General features: G+C 42.8%; 2 protein-coding genes across 2 annotated transcripts; one reads left to right on the top strand and one right to left on the bottom strand.

The window, feature by feature from the left end:
* Positions 1–836: 836 nt before the first annotated feature.
* SKA3 (spindle and kinetochore associated complex subunit 3) lies at positions 837–23,071 on the bottom strand. Its single transcript, XM_058721700.1, has 9 exons — positions 22,866–23,071; positions 19,445–19,506; positions 19,150–19,315; positions 14,893–15,304; positions 12,458–12,543; positions 6,732–6,817; positions 4,930–5,133; positions 3,051–3,181; positions 837–2,737 (listed from the first exon to the last, which is right to left on the bottom strand). Exons 1-8 carry the CDS (start codon positions 22,966–22,968, stop codon positions 3,053–3,055), a joined length of 1,248 nt encoding a protein of 415 aa, XP_058577683.1. The 5' UTR covers positions 22,969–23,071; the 3' UTR covers positions 837–2,737; positions 3,051–3,052.
* Positions 23,072–23,094: 23 nt separating this feature from the next.
* MRPL57 (mitochondrial ribosomal protein L57) lies at positions 23,095–24,164 on the top strand. Its single transcript, XM_058722341.1, has 2 exons — positions 23,095–23,211; positions 23,419–24,164. Exon 2 carries the CDS (start codon positions 23,424–23,426, stop codon positions 23,730–23,732), a length of 309 nt encoding a protein of 102 aa, XP_058578324.1. The 5' UTR covers positions 23,095–23,211; positions 23,419–23,423; the 3' UTR covers positions 23,733–24,164.

Here is a 24,164-nt window from a genome sequence, read left to right as displayed (position 1 = left end):
AGCTAGCGAGGCAGAGGAGCTTGCGAAGCGTTTAACCGAAAGGGCCCAGGCCGGAGCTGGCCGGCTGCAGGCCCGGCCGCAAGACCGGGCTCGGCGCTGTCACCCCTCGACTCGCGCTCTCCGGCCGGGGCTCCGTTCCCTTCGCGGTGAGCAGGTGGCGGCTGGCGGCCGCGCGTCTCGGCACGTCGAGGCGATAGGCGCGCGGTTTTGTTCACCGGCGGCTCCCCGAGGTCCCGGGATCGGCCCTCGCAGGCCTGACGTGGGCCACAGGCCCGGCGCCGGCCGCTGGGGCCCGGGGCTGCGACGCTGCTCCGTCGCGCCCGGAGCTCGGCTGTGAGTTCTTCCGGGACACCTGGCAGGCCGTTCCCCCTTAAAGGCCGGTGGCGGGCGGACTGACGCGGAACCTCCGGCCACGGGAGCGCATTCGCTAACTAAGCGGGGCGGCCGGGGAAGGTGCCTTCGAGAGCAGTGTGCGTGAGCCCCGCGGCAGGAGGGGGCGGAAAAGGAGAGTTGGCCCGTGCGGCGAGAGCACGAGGGAAGCTGCGAGAGAAGAGGGAGAAGTGGCCCAAGGTCGGATCGAATAGGGCCGCGGAGGCCGCCTCCGAGATCTTGGGTTTCATTTCGAGAGCACGGGGGGACACTGAAGGGTTTCAAGCCAGGAGACAGGCTTGCCGGATCCTAACCCTCGGAGCTTAATAAGCTGGAAGCATCGCAGCGCGAAGTAACGGGAACTAGGGCCATGGGGGACAAGTGGAAAGGGTGCGGGGGGGGGGGGGGAGAGAAGTTTCGGGCAAATGGAAGTCGAGGGGCCGCCGCGAAAAAAGCAGGCGACCGGAAACGCTTCCTCCGGTCTTTATTTCGCATCTTAAGACACCTGACGCTTCTCACCCCCACCCTCTCTCCAGTCCACTGCCAACTTCCTTCCCTGGGTCCCCGCCAAAATTAGTGCTGTCGGGGGCTCCTGGGTGGCTCAGTGGGTTGAGCATCCAACTTTGGCTCAGGTCATGATCTCACGGTTCACGGGTTTGAACTGTGTCCGGCTGGGTGCTGACAGCTGGGGGCCTGGAGCCTGCCTCGGATTCTGTGCCTCCCTCTCTGCCCCTCCCCCGCTCACGCTCTCTCAAAAACAAACGTAAAAAACAAAAAAACTAGCGCCGTCAACGACCTGTTTCGCCAAGCCCAGTGGTCGCTTCTGTCTTTTCACTCGGATCCTCAGCAACACTGATAGAGTTGATCACTGAAATATTTTCTGCCTTCACTGGCCTCTTCTCGACCTCCTTTGCTCCATCGCTCCGCCTCTTTCCGTCTTCCAAAGTTCGGGGAACCCCAGGCCTGAGTCCCGAATATGCTTCGAGTCCGCCCCTCCCTCCTTCGGCCGTCTCATCTGCTCTTGGATCTATGTGCGTGTAGCTCCAGAAAACCGCCAACAAGAGCTTGACAGCAATTTGGGAGTCTCATACAAAACTGACCAGAGCTTTCCCTTGAAAAATAAAACTGAAAAACTTGCAGATAATTATGTTACACTACATTTAACAAAAATTAAGTTATAACCACATAGTAATTCCTAGAACAAAGAATCATCAAGTGTTGTTTTAGCGATGATCTTCTAACAGGATGAAGAGAGCACAGTGGGACGGGTCTTCACATTGGACTTCCGAGGCACAGGCATAAAAGAGGGTCGGGTCCTCTTTCCTGCGTCAAATTTCCCAAACCTAATAAGCCTTTGAAGGTCAGGTTTGGGAAACTGGAGCACCTTGTCAAGATACTTGCAAACTGCTGCTTCTCAATTTTAACTGCTGCCCACAGAGGACAGGCCCTTCTTTTCCCCCTGGTTGTAATCGAGTTCGCCAACATTACTTGCATGAACTTAGAACTACTTCCTGGGCTTGGACAGGGAGGCCTGAAGCTATCAGAGGGCTCAAGAGACAAGGGTTCCTGCCTCCTGGGGTCCCAGGTGACAGTCCACAGAAGGGCACCTGGCCCAGGAAGAGTCCTCAAAACCTTCCACATAGAGGGTCGCGGTGTGCTAGGTGGCCAGGCTGGAGAGAGGGAACGCTGAGAGGGTCAGCAGCCACGTGGTGGATGCAGTGGACTGGAGAGGACAGAACTGACGCGTACGAAGAAGCTGTGAGTGAAAACAAAAGGCACGTGTCCTGATGGGTGAGCCCCCGGCTCCCGTGGTCCACCCGAGGCCGTCCGCGGTATAGTCACCCAGGCCTGCGGCCTTCTCCCTCTTCCTAAATCAACTTAAGCTGTCATCTGTAGACAACAGTCTTAAGAGAGCGCTGCTGAGCTAAAAGGTGTGAAACGCTCATGGACAGTCGTGAGAGGAGACAGGACAAGGACAGAGCCAGAATCAAGGGAGGAGCCCAGCTCTGGCGACGGCACCACCACCCCGCCACGAGAAGATCAGGATGGCCTTGTCGGAAGTCACAAACATTTAAGAACTTTAAACTTTTTACCCTGCGTCCTAGTATCTCTCAACCATTTTGTTAGATCAGGCAGGTGAGCGTGAAGTCAGTGCAGTCGTAACGACAACTTTAACAATGGAATAGCTGAGTAAGATCGAGGTTAAATGGAGTTAAATCTTTCTTAACAAAAAGCACATCTGTGTCCGTGTTCATCTTTACTCTGGGCTGGTTTGGAAAAAGGGGGAAGATGTGGCGTGACACGACGAGTCCATCCCGCTTCACTTCCACCGCCTTCTGTTCTGTGTCTACAAAACGTGCACAGTTTTCTGCAGAAAGATACAAAGTTTAAGAAAAATCCATGAGCTATAATAGACATCGACACCACAAATGACACAACACTGTGACTATAAATTTTTGCACTTAGAAAATCGTGTAATATAGATGCCCAGTGACATCATCCCACTTGCTAGTGTGGGGATCTGAACCGCAGGGACAGCAAGCTCGGTATCCCGAGAGCCAGAGTTGGGCTGTTAACCTGTTAAGCTGGCGAATGTCAAAACGTTTTTACTACCATCTGAATGCTCATTTGTAAGTGTCTTCCTCCAATAACACAGGTGATTTCTCTGGAATGGCGCCTACCTTCACCAGTTTTCTTTGTTGCCAGCACCTCGGACGCTCGGTGCTCCGTATTTGGCGAGGAACGCTTTGCCGGGTGGCACGGCTCTCACTGCCACTGGAGTAGCTAGGTTCGAGTTGTATTTTGATAAAATCTGAAACAAAACAAATTCCTTGTTATCAAGTCCCAAGAACTACACAACAAACTTGGAAGGTGTTATAAAATACTCAAGAAAAGCCAAGAAAAGGGGCTCGGCTCAGTCGGTTAAGTGTCCGACTCTTGGTTTTGGCTCGGGTCATGATCTCACGGTTTGTGAGTTCGAGCCCCACGTCGGGCTCTGTGCTGACAGTGTGGAGTCTGCTCAGGATTCTCTCTCTCCCTCTCTTTCTGCCCCTCCCCCACTTTCTCTTTCTCAAAAATAAATAAACTTACCCCCCCAAAAAAATTAAAAAAAAAAAAAAGCCAAGAAAAATGTAAAAATATGGGTTATTTGAAACAGTAATTTTTCAGTAGCACAGACATTCAACAGCAAAGAAAGGATGGAGTTTGAAATTGAACTTCGATGTAGAGGCTTGACTTCTGAAGCCTTCTAAAATGTACTCTAAGATTAGTGGAAGTAAAATAAGCAGCAACATATCCCCAAGAGCAAATTAAGCCTTTACAACACTGTCAGGGAAAATATATCTAGGAAAGAGGCAAAATATGTGCTCAAAAGAAAGATGATCGGCTATTAAAGATTATGAAAAGGAGACTCTGAAATATCAGCTATGATTTCTTTTTCACAAAGAGGTGATACATGAAATACAAGGATCCCCCCCTTTCACGTAGAAATAAAAAGGAGGATCGACCACAGCAAAGTAGAAACTCTACATAAACTCCTATAAAGATAGAAGACGCTCACCCCATTTTCTAACGTCCAGGAAAACAGACAAGACCGAAAACAAAGGGTAGCAAATACTTTCTTGATATCACAGGATGAGTCCGCTCTCTTGGCATTTAGGTATTATTCCAAGTAGCCACGGCTCTCCACAAGCTAGGTAGTTTGCGAGAACGGTTCTGAACGACTCCACTTGCCTAAGCGACAGCTGCCACTCTAACTTCTATTAGGGTGGGGATGACTGGTGGTGACGGGGTAGAGTTGGCAGTCCTTACAGATCAGTAGTAGACTAGAGGTAAGTGGTGTATAAAACAATCAGACATTCTTGGGGTGCCTGGGTGGCTCAATCGGTGAAGCGTCCGAGTCTTGATTTCGGTTCAGGTCATGATGTCACAGTTCGTAGGACAGAGCCCCGAGTCGAGCTCTGTGCTGACGGCGCGGAGCCTGCTTGGGATTCTTTCCTTCCCTCGCTCTCTCTGCCCCTCCCCCGCTCACGCCTGTGTACTTGTGTGCTCTCTTATAAATACATAAACATTAAAAGCATCAGATATTCTAACATGTAAGTCAGTGTTTCTCAAACTGATGTCCAAGATGTCTCAGGTTCAAGAAACACTGAAATGTTATCCATGATACCCTACCCTGGAGAATGGGGGGGTAACGTGGCCTTTCCGATTTTGCCAGCCATACCTCCAATGGAAAAAATGGTCAATGTGGCAATGGCAGCTGAACAATTATTATAAAATATTATAAGAAGACATTTCAGAACATGAAGTTGAAGGTAAAGAGAAAATGCACCATGAGGAAATAAAAGTATGATGAAATCCTGAGCTCATGCTCAGTCTGAAGAGCCTTATCCAGGTACTCTCAGAAGGGACTGAGAGCCCAGAATTCGGATTTTCTCAGTACACAAACCAGCACATTAGCCCGATGAGAAATCAGACGGTTTTTATAGTTTCAGGTCGTTAATATAAATATCTAATTTTGAAAAGAATGTATCAGAAAAAGAAACAGCCTGGGAAAATAACCTGAAGAATATCTTCTGGAATGGTAGTGACTTCTGGAGGTGTAGGTGTTCTCAGCAGATTCTCGTAAGAAGAAATCACGGGAGAAGAGGGATCCGCAAAACTCTCAAAACACTTCTCCGAATTTAAAACTAACGATGTACAGTCTTTCATTTCCAAATCGTTTGATGAACTATTTGTTTCCGATAATGGATAATTTGTGGATCCCTATTGAACAGAATAAATCATTAAATTACAATGGCATAAAATACAGTAAATAAAAATTAGTCAATTTTAGTTCTGTCGCACAAAAATGACCCGCTCTTCCTCGACCGATTACTAAAGAAAATGGAGGAAACAAAGAAATGGCACATGGAGGACAAAATACTCTCTTCTTACTAATAAAGGCTGAGCTACAGCTTATTATGAAGACTAAACGGGCCTGACTGAACAAGGTTAGAGGGACTCACCCGCCCAGTTTCAGGCAACACTAAGCTGTCCCAGGTAAGAGTAACACCATGGATGAGCAAAAGTGTGACCACACGCCCTCACTCTTGACACAAAGAAAGCCCGCGTGAGCTAAACTTAGCATGCAATTTGTGCTCACCTGACCAACCCAGCAAATCACCTCCTCTCTCTAGGGTCAGAGTTAATAGAGTCACAGCAGCAGGGGGCCTTCCACAAGAAGAGGAACACAAGGGCGAATTCACTGCAAGTGGCAAGTACTAGCAGGAGCCTGACGGGGACTTCAACTGATACTCGTATTTTGTCCGTCTAGCTATTCCGTCCAATAGAGTAGCAACAAGCCACACGGGTCTATTTAGATTTAATTTGAAATTCATCAAGTTTTTGAAAGTAAAAAATCAGCTCCTCAGATGTACTAGCCACATTTTACGGATAGCCCGGTCTACTGTGTTGGTTGTCTTAAGTGCTCATAGTGACTTCAAAAAAGGGAGGAGGTATGATTATATTAATTTGTTCATCGAGTAATATTTGGAAAAAGCATAAAAATCACCCATGAATCTGTGACCTGGAGACAATCACATTTTGGTGTGTTTCTATCCATTCTTTTATTTTTTTCTTGAAATAAAATATATATATTGTGTGTGTGTGTATGTGTGTGTGTGTGTGTACATGCCCATGCATGTCATTTTCCATCATTAAGTATTTTTAAAACATTCTTTTTATGTTCTTATCTGTGCTTTGACACATATGTTAGGGGTGCCTGGGTGGCTCAGTGGGTTCAGCATCCAACTCTTCTTTTGGCTCAGGTCATGATCTCATGGTTCGTGAGTTTGAGTCCCATATCCGGCTTTGCACTGACAGTGCGGAGCCTGCTTTGGATCCTCTTTCCCCCGGCCCTCTCCCACTCTCTCTCTCTCTCAAAATAAATAAATATTTTAAAAAATAATAAAAACATATGCTAGTAACAGAACACCATACACACCCTAGTGTAGTTTGCTTCTATGCTACCACTTGACATCTAGATCTTTCCCATGCTTTGCTCTTATAAATAATGCTGTTCCTTCCTCTATAAACTCCTTGTTATAATTCTTTGTGCCAATGTACCTTAGAGTAAATTCTGAGACACGGTTGAAGGGCATGAAAATTTTAAAGCTTTTGCTATATGCTGCCAAATTCCCCTAAATTCCCCTCTAGAAATATGTAAATGTACTCTTAAAGGCTGCAGTAGTCTAAGTGGTTTTTTTTCCTTTTTAACTGAAGTATAGTCGACAGACAATATTAAAACAGACTGCGTCTAGAAATAGTAGCGTATATAGGTCATCAGGAAAAAGATCAGAGCTTTCAAGGTTATGGAAACGTACCAAAGCTATACTGTTCTTTGTAGAAGGAATTTTCAAACCAGGAGTGCAGAACGTGGGTGCCAAGGGGGAATCTGTATAGTCGCCATCTAAGAGACACAAACAATGGCATGAAAATATACACTTGGAGGGGCGCCTGGGTGGCGCAGTCGGTTAAGCGTCCGACTTCAGCCAGGTCACGATCTCGCGGTCCGTGAGTTCGAGCCCCGCGTCGGGCTCTGGGCCGATGGCTCGGAGCCTGGAGCCTGTTTCTGATTCTGTGTCTCCCTCTCTCTCTGCCCCTCCCCCGTTCATGCTCTGTCTCTCTCTGTCCCAAAAATAAATAAAAAATGTTGAAAAAAAAAAATTTAAGAAAATATACACTTGGAAATAAAGTTGAGGGGCACCTGGGTGGCTCAGTCGGTTGGGCGGCTGACTTCGGTTCAGGTCATGATCTCACAACTTGTGAGTTCGAGCCCCACGTCAGGGCTCTCTCAACTATTTAAAAAAAATTTTTTTTTAATGTATATTTATTTTTGAGAGACAGAGTGCGAGCAGGGGATGGGCAGACAGAGAGGGAGACACAGAATCCGAAGCAGGCTCCAGGCTCTGAGCTGTCAGCACAGAGCCTGACATGGGGCTCAAACCCACGAACCGAAAGATTATGACTTGAGCCGAAGTCAGATGCTTAACCGACTGGGCCACCCAGGCATCCCAAGATTTCAACTTTTACGTTACAGTCAATATAATTTGTGTACTTTATGTTTAAGAACTCAAGAAATTAGCTACAGTGTGTGCTTGACTAGACAGGAAGAAACAAAACTTCATATTCGCTTATCATCGGCACTAATAAAAGTTCAGCAAGGCTGCAAGGTGTAAGGGCAATATACAAAAACAAAAATCAGTAGTTCTAGCAAAAGAGCAACAAGCAATTAAAAATATAATTTGATAGAAGATCTTTTTTTTAATATGAAATTTATCATCAAATTGGTTTCCGTACAACACCCAGTGCTCATCCCAACAGGTGCCCTCCTCAATGCCCATCACCCACTTTCCCCTCCCTCCCACCCACCCATCGACCCTCAGTTTATGAGAGAAGACATTTTTTATAACAGCAACAAAGAAGACAAGACGCCTACAGGTAACTCTATTAACATCTGTATGAACTTTCTGGAGAAGATCAAATTTCTAAAGAAGAAAAGAGGGAGGGAAGAGGACAAGGAGGTCACCTGCCTTCTTTTTTTTTTTTTTTTTTTTTTAAAGAAATATTTTTTTAACGTTTATTTATTTTTGAGAGAGACAGAGCATGAACGGGGGAGGGTCAGAGAGAGGGAGACACAGAATCTGAAACAGGCTCCAGGCTCTGAGCTGTCAGCACAGAGCCTGACGCGGGACTTGAACTCATGGACCGCGAGATCATGACCTGAGCTGAAGTCGGCAGCTTAACCGACTGAGCCACCCAGGTGCCCCTGGTCACCTACCTTCTAAGACACTAGGATTTACTCTAAAGCCATAACTATCAGAACAAGAAAGAGATCTCAGAAACAGAACCATGTGTATACAGACATTTAATGACTCTCACACATAGTATGATGAAAGCAGTCTTAAAAAAAAAATCAAAGAGAAAAAGTAAACATGTTAGAATAATGATCAGACTAGGAAAATTTTATTATGTCTAAAAATCAAGTGCTGGGAAAGATGGAGAAATAGGAACAGAAACACTGCTGGTAGGAATCAGAACAGCCACTCTTGGGTGGCAATTAAGCATTTTCCAGAATACGGAAGATATGCATCACCTTTGATCTAGAAATGCCACTCCTAGATGTAACACATGTACGCAAGGAACAAAGTCATCAGAGCATTGCCTGTAAGAGTAAAGAAGTAAAAAACAACTACCCCTTAATAAGCAAATGAATAAATGAAATTTGGCTTATTCATGTAGCGCTTAAAAATTAAGATGAACTGGATTTACATGGAGTGAATGAAAAAAAAAGTGACAAAATAAAAATTGGATGTTGTAACTTAAATAAAATTTTCAAACAACACAACAATACTTTAGAATAATCATCACTTTAGGGGAGGAAGGGAAGGAGAATAACGGAGTAGGGATTTAGCTTTATGTGTAACAGTAAAAGAAAGATCTGAAGCAAATGTGGTACGATGCTAACATCTACTTAATCTGAAATCTGCATGGAGACAGTCAAACACGTGGGACTCTAAGACAGCCTCTGAAGAGGCAGTGGAACGGAGACAGTGCATCAAGCTGAGCGCCTGGAAGAGCAGTGAGGTCTGCGAAGCAGGAACTGGAAGATGCTTGCCCAGTGGCACTGACTCCAGGGGAACAGGATGAAAGCAAGTGAGGCTAAAAGTCGAGTCTTTGCAAGAAACGGAAAACCAGAGTAGCAGCTCCAAACGGTGTAGAGTCGTGGGTTCTGAGCTCACTCTACGTGTCCAGTGCAGGCGACCTGAGTCAAGCAGTTAACATAAAAACGTGTGCGATCGGTAAGCCCGTGGGGCCTTGGCTGGGGCAAGCATGAAATGGTTCCACAGGACTCTGTGACAACCCATGACACTGAAAACAACTTCATCTGAGAGGAGTTAAAAACTAAGAGCCTGGCAATCCCTATCAAAATAACACCAGCAGTCTTCACAGAGCTAGAACAAACGATCCTAAAATTTCTATGGAACCAGGAAAGACCCCGAATAAGGAATCTACTCCCGAAATCACTGTTGCACTATATGCTAACTAACTTGGAGGTAGATGAAAAAAAAAAAAAAAAAAAGACGAAAAGCCTGTAAGGAAACACACCTCCAAGAAAGAGAATCAGAGCAATAAACGAAAATATTAATACCTTAAACAGTTTTCCAAATACATGTGTCTAAAATGTTCAGAGATAAAGGAAGGCACAGAAATCATAAGGCAAGGGAACAGGATTACGGAAGGAGAAAAAAAGAACAGTCACATTTGAAGGGAAAAACATGTAAGACAGAAAATGTAGTCCCTGGAATAAAAATTCAATAGATTAAAATAATAATCTAGACTCAGTATAAAAGAAAAACAGCAAAGTGGAAGAAAGTTCCAACTAAAGCACATGGTAGCATAGAGAAAAGGAAGATATCAAAGGGAAGTTAACGAACCAAGGAGACTGAAGGAGAACATCCTAAAATCTGTTACAGAGATTCCAGGAGAAAAAAATTGAAGAATTAGGGAAGAGGTAATCTTATTAAAGAGAGAATCTCAGAGTATTTTCCAAAATTGATGACATGAGTTCTTAGTTTGACAATCGTACCAAATTCTAAACACAGTAAATAAAAACAAATAAACTTATTTTAAAATTACAGAGAAATGTAGAATATCAAAGATAATGACAAAAATCTTACAACCGGGAAGAAAAGACCACAGATCTACACAGGAAAGCACATCAGGCCCACAGGACTCTGCTCATCAGGAATGGGCACCAGATCACAATGAAATAATTTCTGTATAAAATTTTGAAGAAAGTCAGCTATCTATTGTCTATTTCCAGTTAAATCACTGTTCCAAAATGAATGACAGAGAAAGAAAAAAGAGATCTTCAGACACAAAACCAGAGACCACTTCTCCCAGACGAGAAGTATCCCAGAGAACTGCTGGAGGCTGTGCTTTCACAAGAAGAAAACTAGACCCAGAAGGAATGAGTGGGATGTAAGAAGCAACAGTAAATAAAGAAAATGGTAAACAAATGAATTTTCACTAGGTATAGACTCTAAGAATCATACTAAAGGTACTTTTGTGGCATAAGAATAGAGTCAAACTAAAATACGATACAATCTCTCTTAACAAGCCGTCACTGAACCAAAGTTCTAATGGATAAACCTAAGCTTGCCATTCCCTCCGTCAAATACACTGCCTGTGGTATACGGAAGTTTTTTCGTCAGTAAGCTGTTCTTTAAAAACTCCCTCCCGGGGACACCTGGGTGGCTCAGTCGGTTCAGACTCTTGATTTCAGCTCAAGTCACGATCTCACGTCTTGTGAGTGAGCCCACATTGGGCTCTGCACAGACCGTGCACAGCTTGCTTGGGACTCTCTCCCTCTCTCTGCCCCTTCCCCGCTCGTGCTCTTTCTCTAAAAATAAATAAACTTTAAAAAAGATGTTTAAAAAAAATCCATCCCACTTCAGAAGTAATACACAAATATTCTCCTATATCATTTCCTTTCCTTTTTTTTTTTTTTTGCTTAAAGTTCATTTATTTATTTTGACAGAGGGAGAACATGTGAGATTGGGGGGGGGGGGGAAGAGAGAGAGGGAGACACAGAACCGGAAGCAGGCTCCTCACTGTCAGCGCAGAGCCCCACGAGGGGCTTGAACCCATGAACCACGAGATCATGACCTGAACTGAAATCAAGAGTCAGATGCTTAACTGACTGAGCCACCCAGGTGTCCCCCGCTCATCATTTTCTAAAAAGTTTATGCTCCAATGGGAACTGACTCTTGGTGTCTACGAGACGGTGGTCCACTCTCTCCCTCTTTGGTACAGACAGGCTCTTTCCTACAAGCTGAGCTCTAAGTTTACTACGAGTCATTTGTATTTCTTCACACCTGTTGATGCCAGAAATACTTGTTAATTTAATAACATAATTTAATATTATATGTCAGTGAAATTAGTACAAAAAGAATTTTTCTGAAAAGACGTTCCTAAGTTTGGAAGACTTGATAAAGACAAGTTACTTTTAAAAATATGGCAATAGGGGCGCCTGGGTGGCTCAGTCGGCTGAGCGTCCGACTTCGGCTCAGGTCATGATCTCACGTCTCATGGGTTCGAGCCCCACGTCGGGCTCTGTGCTGACAGCTCAGAGCCTGGAGCCTGCTTCGGATTCTGTGTCTCCCTCTCTCTCTGCCCCTCTCCCGCTTGCACTCTCTCTCAAAAATAAATAAACATAAAAAAATTTTTTTTAAATGTGGCAATAAATTTGACAGAGATTAGACAATTATAATTAACCAAGAAATCACAAAACTCTAGAATGTTTTCTTTTATATTTTTGTGAAAACTGACGTTTTTGTAGTTGGTGGGACAAATGTGAAAACACTGTATGAAATTTTTCTTTAAGTTCTTGTAGTATTTTAAAAAAACAATTTGAAATGGTAGCTACTGTATTCTAAGTGTAGTTTATGTAAGAAAAATAATGTAGAATCTGATCAATGGGCTGAAGCTAAATTTTAAAAAAAGGTACTGTTGATTCTGTATTAGAAGTTTGGTGAATGAATATATATTTATGTTTTAAGTTAAAATGTTAGAAACAAACAGGCTGGCAAATATTTTTTTTTAATGTTTATTTATTTTTGAGAGGGAGACAGAGACAGCAAGCACACATGAGCAAGGGAGGGGCAGAGAGAGAGAGGGAGACACAGAATCCGAAGCAGGCTCCAGGCTCTGAGCTATCAGCACAGAGCCCGTCGTGGGGCTTGAACTCACGAACTGTGAGATCATCACCTGAGCTGAAGTCAGACGCTCATCCGACAGAGCCACCCAGGCGCCCCAGATAAATATTGGCTATAATCAGGAAAACTATGAAAAGCATACCGGAAAATTCTCTTTCTCTAGTATGAAATCATGCCGCACCCAATGGGACAGAACTTTACATAACTCAATAGCATGAACTGACAAGACACAGAAGGACTATGGGGGTGTCTAAGATGATAGAACCATTTTTGTACAAAGATAATCTAGAAAAAGGATAGCTGAGAAGTAATGTGATTCTTATACTCACCATTTTTTTTCAACTGCTGGATTATGAGGCCAGGAGTAGCAAAGAAATGATTACTGGTCACCGGTTCTGATTCTACGGCCTCCTCACTGGCGTGATTCATAGGGAAATTATAAGGTGTAAAAAAAAAAAAAAAAAAAAAAAAAAAAAAAGTTAATATTGAACCTCTGGGAAAAAATTCAGTCTTGCTATATACTGTCCAGTGTAGGCAAACATTCAGTTCCATTCTGTGTAACACAAGTCCCATTGAACTGTGTGTTTGTTTGTTTTTTTAATTAATGTACACACATGGCTCAAAAAAGGTTATGAACCATTTGGTATGGACAGCCTTGACTGCGAAGCAGGCTAAGAACCCCTGACTTCAGGGAAAGCTGTAAGTTTAACTCATCAGTTCAAATACAGGAGCTACATAGTTCATGGTTTCAAAACCATAAAGTGGAATTTTGCAACCAGTTTACAGATATAAATTAAGAACTTGTCATTTTTTTAGACTAAAAAAGACTGATCCCTGTCATCTAAGGATGTTCTAGCCATTTACTCAGATGTCTGGAATATAAAGAGGAGTATCATCAAGTAACTATAAGATGGTTCAACTAACCAATTGTCCTGGCATAATTTACTGAATAATTTTTACTTCTGTAATATATATATTTATATGTATCTGTATATTATATATTTTACTATTCAGTCGTATTCCTTCATTACTATTATTTTTTATTACTATTTCACTACTCTTTTTTTTAAGATTTTATGTTTTTAAGTAATCTTTACACCTAACATAGGGCTCGAACTCATGACCTCAAGATCAAGGGTTGCATGCTCTTCCGACTGAACCAGCCAGGCACCCCCTTTTTATTATTCTTCCAAGTAAATTTTAGAGTCATTTTATCATTTACTTTAAAAAAATCCTATCGAGGCTTTGTTGTAAATGCACAACATCTATAAATTAATTTGTCATGATTAAGCATCTTAACAACATTTAGCCAGTCTATCAGGATGAAGAAAAAACATTATATTCTCCACTTTTTCCTTTACTTAACCCAGAAATATTTATGGTTTTTATCATGTAGATCTTTTTACCCACGACTGGCATCAGTATTTCACTTTTTTGTTGCAAATTTGAATGGGTTTTTTTCTACTCCGTTTAGGAACTAGTTATTAATAAAATATAGGAAAACATTATTTTAAATGGTTAACTTACCACTATATAAAATACATCTTCTATGAGCCTCTTTCTTGAAGTTTGAGATGTGAATTTTTTGAGTTGCCCATGTACAAAACATGGCCTAGAAATACTTGTTACTGGCCAGAGTTATCAAGAATGATGTTAAATAATGGTGACAGATAGCTTCACTATTATTAGATACTTGTAATTTATCATGTTAATGAAGTACTCTATTTGGAGTTTGACCAAACGTTTTAAAGGAACGGGTATCAAATTTTACCAAATCCTTAAGGCACCCAGGTGGCTCAGTCAGTTAGGCGTCTGACTCTTGATCTCGGTTCATGATCTCACAATTAGTGAGACTGAGCCCTCTGACAGCACAGAGCCTGTTTGGGATTCTCTCTCTCCTTCTCTCTTTGCCCTTCCCCCATCTGCACTCTCTCTCTCTCTCAAAATAAATAAACTTAAAAAGAAAAATTTATCAAATTCCTTATTGGCATCTATTAAGATTATCCTTTTTTCCCTTATTAAATCCAATCATTAAAATGTATGTTATGGGCTTCAAGTATTAGACTATCTTTGCATTCCTGAGATAAGCTTAACCTGTAAGTTATCTACTATGCTCGTAATATTCTGTGAATTCAATCTGTGAGTAGTTTAATTGGGACTGTGGACTGGTTATGGTTTTCTCTTGCATGCTCTGTCAATGTGTGTATCAAGGGTGTGTCAACCTCATAAGCTAACCTCAGTGTTTTCTGTCTCAGATGTTTTAGAAAAAGAACTTTTTAAAGTAGGTTTCACGTCTGCCACGGAGCCCAGCGTGGGGCCTTAGTATGGGGCCAGAACTCACGACGCTGAGATCAAGACCTGGACTGAGATCAAGAGTTGCACACTTAACCAAGTGAGCCACCTAGGTGCCCCCAAAAAGAACTTTTTTAGGCTGAGCTCCAATAAAACTTTATGTACAAAAAACAGGGAGCAGGCTGGATTTGGCCTGTGGCGGTAGCCTGCAGACCCCTGATAGTGAGAGTTCTTTTTCAAGATGATTATTTTCAGGGGACCTGGGTGGCTCAGTTAGTTGAGCATCTGACTATTGACTTTGGCTCAGGTCATGATCTCACGGTTCATGAGTTCAAGCCCTGCAGTGGGCTCTGTGCTGACAATGTGGAGCTTGCCTGGGATTCTATCTTTCCTGCTGTCTCTGCCCCTCCTCCGCTCCTGCTCTGTCTGAAAATACATAAATAAACTTTTTTTTTTTTTTAAAGCGGCTTACCTTTTATTCTCCTTCATATTTTTAAGTCCCATCGTGTAATCTTCATTCAAACACGCAGTACAGTCAGAGATACCGAAGTGTTCTAATTTAGGAGTTACACACTCAAAATCATCCATCTTTAGGGCACATTTTGGAGTTTTTAGTACTTTAACTACGGACTGCTTGGAAGATGGAGTTAAAATTCTGGGCTCTTCTTCATGGTCGTTTACTGCCTGTGGAGGGTTTGGTGGAACTTGGGATATCATGTACCGCTCAAGTCCAAAATCTGAAAGCTGGGGACTCCGTGGAGACTTCTCAGAACTAGCAGTGCTTGGAATAGCAGGATTGGACAGACTGTCCTTCACATCAGGCATTTGGACATTTTCATGCTTAGTGGACTCTGAGTCAGAGTCAGTGATTTCTTGTTCATCTGCTGTGAGGAAAAACCAAGGAGGTCATATTCTGGTCAAACATCAAACCACAAAATCCCAAGTACTAAAGCCACATAAAATAGCTCCATCTGAAATGTCCCCAATCAGCAAAAGTCCTGATTCCCTCTTTAGTCTCTAAAGTTGTATTTCAACTGTCCCTGTAGGAAATTTCTGACCCAGATCCCATTTTGCCTACACATTAAAGAAGGAAAGTAAACTAAAGTATTAAAAGATGAAAAATCAATGCAAATGAAAGTCCAATATCCTTACTCCCCCAGCTAATGTGATTTACCCATCTTTCTTAATGAATTCTGGAACTATTTTATCAGTTGATGACATTAACTACAGGGTGGAATTAACTATGATCTAGATTTAACACAAAGTATAACATTAGTTTAGATTATTCATTTACAGATGCCTAAGTTAAAAAGGAAAGACTGTCACACCAAGATAAGTTTTTATCCTTCGTCTGGAACGCCTGTATCAAAAGTCTGGTTGAGGAAAATAATAGGAGAGCATTAGAAAGATACGTAGTTTCTCAACCCTGAAAAGGTCATAGCTGGCTCCAGACCCCCTATGGTTAATCACCACACTGTACATTTCAAACTAATAATTTACTAACAGCCATGCTTTTCCCCCACAATCCTTTGCCATTTCCTGCATACATTAATGGTTAGTGAATTTGGTGTGGGACCCAAGTTGCAGTTAAAAGGTCCAGGATAGCACCTATGATGCCAAGGAACTGGAGAAGGAAAACCACTAGCTTTTAGTGTGAGAGACAACAGAAAGTCAAAGAGGATAATCAGAAAGAAGATATGTGGATTTGGCCAGGATCTGGGCAGAGATAACTTAAATGACAGGGTTTCAGTGAGATAGCAAGGTATGGAGAATGGGATGGGTATTAGGAAAGCGCGGGACAAATGTAAAATGTGTAGCATGAAGTGGAGAAGAAAAATGAACCAGTAATTAGGGTAACAAGAAAGGAAGAGAAAATGGAGGGGGTGAGCTGAAGGAAGAGAAATTAAAATGTGTTTAGCATCCCCCATGGGACAGGCATTTGAATGTTTCACTCCAATTAATTTTCATATTAACTATTTCAAGCACAAAATATCTTAGGATATTTTTTTGTTTTTATAAAGGCACCAAACAACATTTTGGAAAACACTCAGCTGATACAATGTAAAGAGCCAAAACTTGACCTCACATCCTCTCATTCCAAAAGCTACCATTTGTTTAAGAATAAGGAAGGAGGGAGTTACTACAAAGATCTGTTTTAGCCAACCTTGAATAGATATGATTTGGTTGCTAAATTAGAAATATGAATTGCAACAACTGTACTTGTTGAAGGAGATGAGAAAACGTTTCTCCAAAATACCTTGTTTGTTGTATTCTTTTTAAGAAGAAAGTATTTGTACTTTTGTTATGAATCGGAATGTATTTTTGTTAAGTCTGATAATGGTCTTTTTTGTTTCTCTTCATCTTTTAAAGGAAAGCCTATAGTTAGAGTTAGATGGGGTCTATCAAACATTGGTATAGATCCCTGTCAGAATCTTTTGGGTCCAAAGGAACAGAAAAGGGATGAATTTAGGCTGTGCATTTAGTTAGCCAGCGAAGAGATCAAACACATTGGAGGAAGTGAAGAGGTGCACACTTTCTCTTTGAAGGTAGGGTTTTCTTTGTTCTGACTGGCAACAGGAAACAAACTAGGATAGGATGCTGTTTTCGCATGCATGATAAACCAGGATGTGTTAAATATGGAGTATGTACCATACCAAAAAAAAAAAAAAAAAAAAAGGTTATAGACTCTGGTTTCCTGGCTTTGGGCCCTTGGAAGAGCTGCTCATTCACAGCGTTCTGTTTTGGCATTGTGCTTTCTGCTTTCTGTTAATTCTGAGAAATGTTAGAAGAGCTACCAAAAACTTATCCTTGTTTTTATGACAAGGCAGTCACTGATAAGATTAATAAAATCATCGCGATATCACTGCCTCACAGGGAGTCACTATCGTCCCCATTTTGCAAGTGAGAAAAAAGCAATTCAGAGAAATTATCGAGGTCACACACCTGGAGCAACTGGTGGAGCCAGGACTTGAATCCAGAGCTCGTTCACACGAAAGTCAACTGAATTCTTTCCACTGCACCACGCAGACTGTGTAATATACCCTCCACACAGATCCCCAGTATGTATTTGCTGAATGTAATTAATGGTTGATTTGTGTACAAAGATCATTCTCATAACGGAAACAAAGACACTGAAGTATACTGAAATTAGTCCCTCACAGGTGTGGGCCCAACAAGAGTTAACACCAGGTGATTAACATGCCAGGTACGATTCTAGACAAACTTTATGTCATTCCATCCTGCTGCAACCTCAAAGGTAAGGAGTATTAAACGTCTGCACTCTATAGATGAGATTCGGAGGTACGAGGTTAGGTAAGTGGTCAAAGATAATACAGTAAATACAGTAAATGGTGGGATTAGACATTTGCATTCAGATGGTCTGGCTCTACTTCTAAAACACCATGTTATCCTACCCTTCGTTACAACTGTAAAACTTAAAAAAGGACTTGATAGGGGCGCCTGGGTGGCGCAGTCGGTTAAGCGTCCGACTTCAGCCAGGTCACGATCTCGCGGTCCGTGAGTTCGAGCCCCGCGTCAGGCTCTGGGCTGACGGCTCGGAGCCTGGAGCCTGTTTCCGATTCTGTGTCTCCCTCTCTCTCTGCCCCTCCCCCGTTCATGCTCTGTCTCTGTCTGTCCCAAAAATAAATAAAAACGTTGAAAAAAAAAATGCTTAATTCGTTAAATAATGGAGAGCATTGTGGAGAATGGGTTAGTGGAAGAAATGGCTAGGAATAGAAAAACCTGGTAGCTATTAAAATAATCCAGCTAAGCACTGAATTTGGATGGCGGAGGTGGAAAGTGGTTAAAAGAATTAAGTCTGTGAACATTTGTATTACTCCTAATACCTTGGATCCCTATATGGAGGGTACTTTATCATTTAATTAGGGTAATTAAAATTTGTTTTAATGTTGGGGCACCTGGGTGGCTCAGTCAGTTAAGTGTCTGACTTTGGCTCAGGTCATGATCTCACCGTCTGTGGGTTTGAGCCCCGCGTTGGGCTCTGCTGACAGCCCAGAGCCTGGAGCCTGCTGCGATTCTGTGTCTCCCTCTCTCTCTGCCCCTCCCCCGTTCATGCTCTGTCTCTCTTTGTCCCAAAAATAAATAAACGTTGAAAAAAAAAAAAAAAAAAAAAAAGAGGACTTGATCAGTTTATATTGCCCCCAATTTCTTGTTCTACGGAAGAAAAAACTGAGAACAAGAAAAATGAAATAGCATGCCTTACCTCCAGTCTCTCGGCTATTTTTGGCAGAGCTGACTAGAAACCAGCCATCCTAAAATCACGTGGATCTTGTAGTCTTCTTCAACATTTATTTATTATCGAGAGACAGAGAGACACAGAGCATGAGCAGGGGAGGGACAGAGAGAGAGAGGGAGACACAGAATCCGAAGCAGGCTCCAGGCTCCGAGCCGTCAGCACAGAGCCCGACGCGGGGCTCGAACTCGCGGACCGCGAGATCGTGACCTGGCTGAAGTCGGACGCCCAACCGACTGCGCCACCCAGGCGCCCCTCTTGTACTCTTCTTTAATCTACCATTTTGGAAAGGAGAGGAAGGACTGTCTTTGTTTTTGCCACCACCAGTCAGCACTGCATCCAGCACAGAGATTGATGAATAAGTGACCACACATGACAAGTCACATAATGGCAGAGCCAGAACCAGAGTAACCGTAATCACACTGCCTTCCTTCTTTAATACTAAAACAAACGCCATAAAATGCAAATCATTCACACCTGAGCTTTTCTTGGCACGTGGATTATATCCATACTTCTGGAAAAACTCCGTTATTTTCATGATATCCATTGAATTTTTTTTCATTAGTACTTTTGTTGCCTTTATGAAACCAATGCTTTCTTGACTTTCCAAACTTGCTTTATCAAGAAGAAGAATGACATCATCCTTTTATGAGGAAAAAAAGTACATTATAATTTTTCTATCAAAAGACTTAGTCTTAAGACTAAAAGACTAAGTCTATTTATTTAAAAATTACCACACAAAGATGATAAATTAATATTGCAGGACCAATACCTTTAGAGTCTGGACTTCAGAAAGAAGGTCATATAAAATTCTCACTGGATAATCTTCAATGTCTTCAATATGAATAGAGAAAGGAAAAAATGCAATAAGGAAAAAATACAATAAGGAAAAGGAGGAAAAAGAATAGAAAATATAATTTAGTATTGTTCCTTAGAATTATAAAATCCTTGTAGATATTTATCATTTGTTTCGTATCAATTACAAAGTATTACAGCCTTTGTTTTAAAAGTTATTAAATTATCACATCCATACAAAAAAGTACAAAAATCCTAAGTATATAGCTTGATGAACTTTCCAAGTGAACATACCTAAATAATTAGCACTCAGATCAAGAAGGAAAGAAGGAAGGGAGGGAGGGAGGGAGGGGAGAAGGAGGAAACGTAATTCCACCTAGCAATTTTTTTTATAATGAGCACTTTTTGGTTCCTATTTTTAAAATCTTTGCCAATGACAACACTTACGTTTTCTTCTAAAAGCTTTATTGTTCTGCCTTTTGCATTCAGAGCTACAATCCTCCTGGAATTGATTTTTTTTTTTTTTTTTTTTTTTTTATATGGCATGAGGTAAGGATCAAGATCCATTCTTATTTCCAGGTCCAACTGACCTGGCACCATTTATCGCAAAGACATCCTTCATCCACTGTACTGTCACCTTCCTTACTAATCAGTTGCAATATATAGACTATACATCATGTAAAAGCAGTTTTTTAAAGAATTATATTTCTCTTTCTAAAACATGCCTCCTTTGAAGATCTCCTTTCACCTGTTGAAGCTGACCAATTTTTATTTGGGAAATGCAAGTCAACGTGACAGTGATACTTCATACCTACTAGAAGGACTATATTCAAAAGACAGGTAATAATAAATGATGAGGATGTGGAGAAACCGCAACCTTCATTCATTGCTGGCAGAAATGTACAATGGGCATCCACTTTAGAAAACAATGTGGCAGCTCTTCAAAAAGTGAAACATAGGTTTACCATATGGCCCAGCAATTCTAAGTGTATACCAAAGAGACCTGAAAGCATAATGTTCACCGGAAATGTTCACATATATTCATAATATCTAAAAAGTGGAAACAACCCAAATGTTCATCAACTGATGAATAAACACAATGTGGCGTATCCATACAATGGAATATTATTCAGAAATATAATGGAATGAATCACTGATACATGCTGACACGGATGAACCTTGCAACATCAGGCTAAAATAAGTCAGTCACAAAAGCCTACTTTTGTATGATTCCTTTTATATGAAATACCCAGAATACACAAATATATACAGGCAGAAAGCAGATTAGCAGTGGCATAAGGCTAGGGTAGTTGGGGATGGGATTATGGGGAGTGGATATTAACAGTCACAGGGTTTCTTTTGAGGATGATGAAAATCTAAACTTACTGTAATGGTTGCACAACTCTGTGAATACACTAAAAACCACTGGACTGTATCCTTTAAGTGCTGAATTTTATATTATGTGAATTATATCTCAAAGAAGTTTAAAAAGTCAATCAATTTAATGATTCATAAAAGCTGAAATTTTTTGGTGATCATTTTCTCTATCACATTTCCGTATATATTTTTTTTATTTTTAAATGTTTTTATTAATTTTTGAGAGAGACAAAGAGAACGAGCAGGGGAGGGGCAGAGAGAGAGAGGGAGACACAGAATCTGAAGCAGGCTCCAGGCTCTGAGCAAGCTGTCAACACAGAGCCGGACCAGGGGCTCGAACCCACAAACTGTGACATCATGACCTGAGCTGAGGTTGGACGCTTAAATGACTGAGCCACCCAGGTGCCCCAATACCATATTTTCTGTAATACATATTGGCCACAAATAGAAGAATCATCCCAACTTTTTCTTATAAAACCAGAAGAAAGTGCAAAATTTGTGTACACGTTAATATGCTGGTAAGAAGGTAAATTAGCACAAGAACCCAAAGTGGCACCTAGCTGGCTCAGTCTGTACAGCATGAGACTCTTGATCTCTGGGTCATGAATTCAAGCCCCACATTAGGTGTAGAGCTTACATTAAAAAAAAAAAAAAGAAAGAAAAAAAAATAATAAAATATTAATAGTGGTGTCTTTGGATGGCTGAGTTACAGAAAATATTTATTTTCCTCTTTCTACTTTTCATTTCTCAAATTTTTTGTCATGTACGTATATTGTTCTTACAGTCAAAATAAACATTTTTAAATGGCTGGAACACTATTCATAATATAACAAAAGTAAAAGGAGTCTGTGTCTACAGAGCACGATGTTTTAAGGCAAATTACATTTATAACATTTCTAAAATAATCTCAAAACCTGAGCTACTCTTGCAATATTTTTAAAATTTTTTTATGTTTTATTTTTTCTTTTTTTGAGAGAGAGAGAGAGAGCGAGCGAGCATGAGCGGGGAAGAGCAGAGACACACACACACACACACACACACACACACACACACACACACACACACACAGAATCCGAAACAGGGTCCAGGCTCTGAGCTGTCAGCACAGAGCCCGACGCAGCGCCGGAACCCACGAACCGTGCGATCATGACCTGAACTGAAGTCGGACGCTCAACCCACGGGGCCACCCAGGCGCCCCGCAACAATTTTTCTTAAATGTCTAATACAAAGGTTAGTGGTGAAGAATTCTGCTATATTAATTTTATTTTTAAGCAGTATTGATGGGTGCCTGGCTGGCTCAATCACAAGGTCATGTGACTCTCAATCCCCAGGTCTTGAGTTTGAGCCCTGTGCTGGGTGTCGGGATTTCCAAAAAAGAAAAGAAAAGAAAAAAAAAAAAAAAAAAAAAGGTACTCACTAGTATTGACGGGTTGCTGGGAAATATACAGGCATTTACTGCAACTGTGGGCCATTTGGGTGAGACAAAGTCAGTTTACAAGCAAAGAACCGTGCTAAATAACTGCATTTTGTTTAATTACACAGTATTTTTATTAATATCCATTATGTGACTTGAAGTATATCGTGTATAAATTAGTGTGCGCATTATGAGCTCAGTCTGCCAACTTAATTTACACTTTTATTCTATGCTGTTTCTCCTCCTAACACAGTGACAGTTCTATTTCAATATTTGCGGAGAGCAAATGTGGTTGGACACAGAACTGAAAACAGCCACAACAACGTACTTGAGGGGGCAGAAGAATAAATAATAAAAAGGTGACACCTGCAGCCCCTCAGGGCCCTGCTGACGACAAACGTCGAGCGTTTTGATGGGTGTGCCACCGCCCTTCCACATCTCTTTCGAAGCACCCCTCGCCACTGTAGCTAAAATAACACACTCTCGGCCGAGTGTGTGCGTTCGTACTTGTGAAGGCCCTTCTGAGCCGCCGCACTCGGGGCGGGCTGCGGGCGCCCGGGCGGGTCGCAGGAGCCGCGAAGGCCCCGACGCCCGACGCCTCACTCACCGCTCTCCTCTCCGTCCAGCGCTCGCTGCAGCCGGACCGTCTCGCTGTCGAGGGTGATGGCCAGAGACCGTAGCTTCGCGTGGAAGCTTCGGATCAGATCCATGGATAAGGGCTGCTCGGCAGGACGCAGGACGCAGGACGCGAGCGGACCCCACCTCTCCGGTCCGGCCCGCCACTAGTTTGAATCTCTTGGCGCCGGAAGTGTCCCGCCTCCGCGGGGGTCGCACGAGCCCTCTCTCGCGAGAGCTGAAGTCTCGCGCGAAGCGGCAGGAGGTTCCGGGAGGCGGACGCGCTTCCGGGGTCGCGTCCGCTGGCGCGCGGGGGGAGATTGTGAACGACGCGGCCGGTGAGTCGATGACCGTATTTCGTTGCTTCGGGAGTCCCTCTCTTTCCCTAGGGAGTCTAGTTGGGCTCCCTGCTTCTTTGGGGGCACGCTGTGCGTCCTCGGGGGTGGCGGAGCGGCAGGAGAGCCGGGGTCGCGCGCGTGCGCTGCTGTCACCTGCGGCCGAGTGCGTAGGCAGTTCCCGGTGCGACTTTCCCAGTATCTCCGCAGGTACCATGTTCGTGACCGCCCTCCTCCTCCGCAATCGCATTCCTGGCAGCCAGTGGATCGGGAAGCACCGGCGGCCGCGCGCCGTGTCTTTCCGCGCGAAGCAGAACATGATCCGTCGCCTGGAGATAGAGGCGGAGAACCATTACTGGCTGAGCATGCCCTACCTCACCGCGGAGCAGGAGTACGGCCACGCCGCGGGGCGCCGGGCGGCGGCCTTCGAGGCCATCAAGGCGGCCAGCGTGTCCAAGTTCCCCCCCCACAGATTTGTGGTAGACCAGCTCGACCATCTCAATGTCACCAAGAAGTGGTCCTAGCCCAGAGCCACCGCCTTTGAGCTGGACGGGTCGCGGGGCCGCCATCTCTGTGACCCGGTTCTGGAACTGAAAAGCTAACCTCGAGAGAGAAAATGAGCCTTTGGACCGGAGTGGTCTGCATGTAGAATATCTGGGGCTCCCAATTCTTTAATACTTGAGAGTCTGATCTCTGTCGCATTGTTTCCTTTTTCTTCATCCTCATAGGAAGATACAGGAGATTTCCTGGGTCACAGAGGATATGAAATGTATTTTGGGTGGAAGCTTCAAAAAAAAAAAAACAAACCTATGAGCTATGGTTTGGAATCTGTGCCTCAGTATGAAGATAGTTGATGGGGGCTTTTATAAAATGTAAATTAGTTCGCTTACCTTCTGTGGAAACATCGCCTAAACATAAATGAAAAAGTGAAATAAATGAAAATCTGAAAAAGTTCA

This window comes from Neofelis nebulosa, chromosome 1 (genome assembly GCF_028018385.1).
Source record: "Neofelis nebulosa isolate mNeoNeb1 chromosome 1, mNeoNeb1.pri, whole genome shotgun sequence".
Lineage (NCBI taxonomy): Eukaryota > Metazoa > Chordata > Mammalia > Carnivora > Felidae > Neofelis > Neofelis nebulosa.
This window is presented reverse-complemented; position numbering and strand designations above follow the sequence as displayed.